At 62.3% G+C, this 5442-nt stretch overlaps 1 protein-coding gene across 1 annotated transcript in view; it reads left to right on the plus strand.

The window, feature by feature from the left end:
* LOC105991258 (neurofilament heavy polypeptide-like) overlaps positions 1 to 798 on the plus strand; it is an 18224-nt gene extending 17426 nt beyond the window's left edge. The window contains exons 4-6 of the mRNA XM_013023869.1: positions 4 to 327; positions 417 to 633; positions 719 to 798. Of these exons, the coding sequence (XP_012879323.1) occupies positions 4 to 327; positions 417 to 633; positions 719 to 798 (621 nt within the window). The remainder of the gene's footprint in view (positions 1 to 3; positions 328 to 416; positions 634 to 718) is intronic.
* Positions 799 to 5442: the final 4644 nt, after the last annotated feature.

A 5442-nucleotide genomic window follows, 5' to 3' on the forward strand; every position in this document is an offset into this window, starting at 1 on the left:
CAGGTGAGGCGTCCAGCGCAGGTGAGGCGTCCAGCGCAGGTGAGGCGTCCAGCCCAGGCGAGGCGTCCAGCGCAGGCGAGGCGTCCAGCGCAGGTGAGGCGTCCAGCGCAGGTGAGGCGTCCAGTACAGGTGAGGCGTCCAGCTCGGGTGAGGTGTCCAGCCCTGGGTGAGGCGTCCAGCTCGGGTGAGGCGTCCAGCTCAGGGAGGCGTCCAGCTCAGGTGAGGCGTCCAGCGCAGGTGAGGCGTCCAGCGCAGGTGAGGCATCCAGCACAGGTGAGGAGTCCAGCTCAGGTGAGGCGTCCAGCTCAGGTTAGGCATCCAGCTCGGGTGAGGTGTCCAGCCCTGGGTGAGGCGTCCAGCTTGGGTGAGGCATACAGCTCAGGGAGGCGTCCAGCTCAGGGAGGGGTCCAGCACAGGTGAGGCGTCCAGCACAGGTGAGGCGTCCAGCGCAGGTGAGGCATCCAGCTCAGGTGAGGCGTCCAGTACAGGTGAGGCGTCCAGCTCGGGTGAGGCGTCCAGCCCTGGGTGAGGTGTCCAGCTCAGGTGAGGCGTCCAGCTCAGGTGAGGCGTCCAGCGCAGGTGAGGCGTCCAGCACAGGTGAGGCGTCCAGCTCAGGTGAGGCGTCCAGCGCAGGTGAGGCGTCCAGCGCAGGTGAGGCGTCCAGCGCAGGTGAGGAGTTCAGCTCAGGTGAGGCATCCAGCACAGGTGAGGCGTCCAGCGCAGGTGAGGCGTCCAGCGCAGGTGAGGCGTCCAGCCCAGGCGAGGCGTCCAGCGCAGGCGAGGCGTCCAGCGGGTTGAGGTGTCCAGCCCTGGGTGAGGCGTCCTGTGTCTGGTGCAGGGGTGCAGGTCTGGTGCAGGTCTGGTGCAGGTCTGTGCAGGGGTGCTGGTCTGTGCAGGGGTGCAGGTCTGGTGCAGGTCTGGTGCAGGTCTGTGCAGGGGTGCAGGTCTGGTGCAGGTCTGGTGCAGGTCTGTGCAGGGGTGCAGGTCTGTGCAGGGGTGCAGGCGATGCTTGGAGAGAGCAGGAAGTGCGCTTCAGCTGGGTGAGGGCACACACTAAACGTCTAAATGCTGCTGAAGGTTACAGCGCTTGTCGGCGCTTGTGGAATTCACTTCAATTAGAAAAGTGAGTGGAGATGAACAAAGCCCACTGGGTGAACGGAGGCTGAGGACAGAGGCCGTTTGGAGGTCGGAGGTGGCCCCCACGATCTGTGCTGAGCCTCCCCCGCTGTCTCCCTGAGGGTGAGGGGGCTGCCAGGTGGGCAGGGAGGCAGGCAGCCTGACCCCCCCCACCCTTGGGCCTGGAGCGGCTGACGGCCAGAGCCCATCTGCCTGATCCTAAACCCTTGCCTCTTCCTTGTGGCCCAGGGAAAGCCCTGAGCCTCCCGCCTGCCATCCAAGTGTCCTGTGCCGTGGCTTTATCTTGTAAGTGGCGTAGGAAATCGCCAAGTGCTGAAATGATTCCTTACGTCGTGGCCTTTACGGCCCCAAGCTGAGACCCTCTGGGAGTGTGGAGATGGCTCTCAGAGGGTCTGCTGGCCACCTATCTGGCCAGCAAGAGGACGCAGGTGACTTGTGTGTGCCACACGCAGGCTTGCTGGGGTGTAAATCTGCCCAGGCCTGGAAAGGACTGGCCTACAAGTGCCCCAGGAAGGGCTGCCAGGCCCTGTGACGAGACTGCTGGAAGCTCTAGGCGTCCAGCACAGGTGAGGCGTCCAGCGCAGGTGAGGCGTCCAGCGCAGGTGAGGCGTCCAGCGCAGGTGAGGCGTCCAGCGCAGGTGAGGCGCCCAGCCCTGGGTGAGGCGTCCAGCGCAGGTGAGGCGTCCAGCTCAGGTGAGGCGTCCAGCTCAGGTGAGGCGTCCAGCTCAGGTGAGGCGGAGGCGTCCAGCTCAGGTGAGGCGTCCAGCGCAGGTGAGGCGTCCAGCACAGGTGAGGCGTCCAGCACAGGTGAGGAGTCCAGCTCGGGTGAGGTGTCCAGCCCTGGGTGAGGCGTCCAGCTCGGGTGAGGCGTCCAGCTCAGGGAGGCGTCCAGTGCAGGTGAGGCGTCCAGCGCAGGTGAGGCGTCCAGCGCAGGTGAGGCGTCCAGCACAGATGAGGCATCCAGTACAGGTGAGGCGTCCAGCTCGGGTGAGGCGTCCAGCCCTGGGTGAGGTGTCCAGCTCGGGTGAGGCGTCCAGCTCAGGTGAGGCATCCAGCTCAGGTGAGGCATCCAGCACAGGTGAGGCGTCCAGCTCAGGTGAGGCGTCCAGTGCAGGTGAGGCGTCCAGCTCAGGTGAGGCGTCCAGCCCAGATGAGGCGTCCAGCTCAGGTGAGGCGTCCAGCTCAGGTGAGGCGTCCAGCACAGGTGAGGCGTCCAGCACAGGTGAGGCGTCCAGTTCAGGTGAGGCGTCCAGTGCAGGTGAGGCGTCCAGCTCAGGTGAGGCGTCCAGCTCAGGTGAGGCGTCCAGCCCAGGTGAGGCGTCCAGCACAGGTGGGCCAGGAGACAGTAGGCCACTCCGGATCCTGTGCCCTGGAGGTCTGCAGGTGCCCCTCTGAGAGTGAGCAGGGTTTTGGTGGGACCAGGCCCAACCCTCTAGTCAGGTGTGAACTGCGCTCTGTCCCACTGGGTCAGCTAAAGGTCCTGGGAAGGGGCTTCTTCACAAAGCCTTTCTGGCCAACAAGAGAAATGCAGAGAGGCTTCAGAGTGACCTGGGATGGCCTCACCTTGTGTCCTGCGAGAGTGCTGGCCTCCGGACAGGGAGGGAGGACCAGGCCCGGCCCGAGGGGCACGGGGGCCAAGAGGCTGGTCCAGAACCCACCCACATCCTCCTCTTCTGCTCCCTCCGCCTGAGCCTGTGATGGCCTCCTCACCTGTCACCTGCCTGTCTGCTCACTTGACAACGGCCCTTGTCCACACCATGACCTGCCCACTTTCTGGCCTGATACGTCCTTCCCTTCCTTTACTTGTCCACCTCCTCTCTGGTCTCCTTCCTCACCTGTTCCGCAGATAGGTAGATGGTAGATAGATGGATGGAGGTATGGATGGATGGATGGATGGATGGATGGATGGATGGATGGATGGTGGATGGATGGTGGATGGATGGATGGATGGGTAGATGATAGATGGATGGATGGATAGATGATGGATGGATGGATAGATAGATAGATGGATAGATAGATAGATAGATAGATAGATAGATAGATAGATAGATAGATAGATAGATAGATAGATAGATCATACATTCACACATAGACAGAGTTCAGGCTCTGGAGCCTTTACCCTGTGTGTGTCCCGACCTCCCCTGGGCTGCCTGGCCCCATCATGGCCTCTCCTGGTGATACTGGGCCCAGCAGCAGAGGGAGGTCTTAGCAGCTGCTCAGGGAGCAGGACTCAGGTGTGTTCCGTGAGACCTGTCTGCCCCTGGCCTTGGTGCCCACGTGTTGGATGCGTGATTGCCATTTGATCCAATAATGCAGGGAGGAGAAATCCCTTTACCTGCCCAACAGTGGCCAGAAGAAAAGTCCAGTGACCACCTGGGCCGGGGCGGGTCCGCACACACATACCAGGCTGTCCATGCTCCTGCCCACCACAGCTCCCTTCCTGCTGCTGAGGTCAGATCACAGCCTTCGACTCTGGCTAGCACAGGACACCCCTGAGCTGCTGGAGGCCTGGACAGCTGGGGTGGGTAGGGGATGGACACAGACAGAGCACCAGGTCACAGAGTGACAGCCATGCCCATGACGTGCCCCTCAGGGAAGCTCTCCCTCCGGAGGGGACCCTGCCCCAAACTCAAGAGAACCCTCTGCACGCTCGTGATGCCCAGGCCGGGCGCGCCGAGCCCAGCAGGGCCGGGCCGGGAGGACTCGCATCAGGGCTGCTCAGCTAATGGCGTCTCGCAGGACGGAGTCACTGAGCCGTGACGCAGGACTGTTTGCAGGGGGACAAGAGAGAACTCGCCACTCTGTGTCGGGAAATGCTCTATAAAATTAGATCCGAATAAAAAGGTTAAGAAAAATTCGAAAATGGCATCTGAAAGTCAATTTGTGCAAGCCAAGGAGAGATGGAAGTCTTAACTGTTGGTCCTGTGGTGGGACATCTTTGGTCCTCTGTGGTGGGACATCCTTTGGAAATAGTCTTTGCAGGTGATAGTTAGAACAAGGCCTCTGTATGGGTCCCCAGGGGACAGGACACAGCCCCACACTGGAAGAATGCCATGTGAAAATAAAGGCCTAGAAAAGGTGGTGTGCCCACAAGCCAAGGAACCACAAGGCTTGCCTGCTGCCTGGAGCTGGACGGGGTCTGGGCAGGCTCCCAGCCCCACCGGCTCTCCGCCCGGCTCCTGACTTCCAGGCCAGGAGAGGGGCCTGCAGACGGAGCCCGCCCCTGTGGGCCCAGCATCCTGAGCGATTCCTCCTGTATGGCATGGAAAGGTGGGTGCAGCATAGTTTGCCCGCCCTGTCCACCCATGCCCAGGAGAAAGTTCTCCAGGTCCCAGGTCAGGGCCACTGGCTTCCCCCTGCCCTGTTGTCTTTCGTGGCTGGTAAAAGTGCCCCTGCCCTCGGCTGACCTCCACCCATGCCCAGGGTCTACGGGAGCTCCTTTGGCCCTGCCTGCCCAGGACCGGAGGCCAGACACAAACCTCCAACACAGGGGGATATTTTGTTTCAGTGGAAGACTACGATTTCCCTTCTGTTCTATAAATATATCCAGCACGGGCTTTGGAGGCCCTGTGTGGGCTCCGGGTTTGGAGACCCTGTGTAGGTGCTGGGTTTGGGACAGGAGAGTGGGTCAAGCCACTGGTCCCCGCTGACAGGGCAGGTCTGGGACCCTGTCCCAGGTCAGCCTGCTTTGGGAAAAGCTGTCTCCAGGTCAGGCTTCCCGGTCCCTGGGCCCCATGGTCTCCGCGGGCTGTGTGCATGTTTACTTGGTCACTTCTGGGAATGGCTGCGGCGGAAACAGCCCTGGCCCCAGCCTGAGAGAGCAGCCCCCAGGCTCATCATGCCCAGCTGTGCTTCTCTTCAGAGCCTGCTTTCTGTGAACGACTCTACTCAGAGAAAACCCAAGGAAATCTCTCCCTCCCTCCTTCCCTCCTTTAATCCCAAACCAGTTTGTCAGCCGGCCTCAATGTCCTCGAGAGCAGCCGGTGGTCCGGATGGCTCTGGGGGCGTGTGCGCACCGCACCAATGGCTCTGGCGGCATGTCCGCACCGCACCGCACCGATGGCTCTGGGGGCGTGTCCGCACCGCACCGATGGCTCTGTCGGCGTGTCCGCACCGCACCGATGGCTCTGTCGGCATGTCCGCACCGCACCGATGGCTCTGTCGGCATGTCCGCACCGCACCGCACCGATGGCTCTGGGGGCATGTCCGCACCGCACCGATGGCTCTGGGGGCATGTCCGCACCGCACCGATGGCTCTGTCGGCGTGTCCGCACCGCACCGATGGCTCTGGGGGCGTGTCCGCAC

This window comes from Dipodomys ordii, unplaced genomic scaffold, assembly GCF_000151885.1.
Source record: "Dipodomys ordii isolate 6190 unplaced genomic scaffold, Dord_2.0 Scaffold71, whole genome shotgun sequence".
Lineage (NCBI taxonomy): Eukaryota > Metazoa > Chordata > Mammalia > Rodentia > Heteromyidae > Dipodomys > Dipodomys ordii.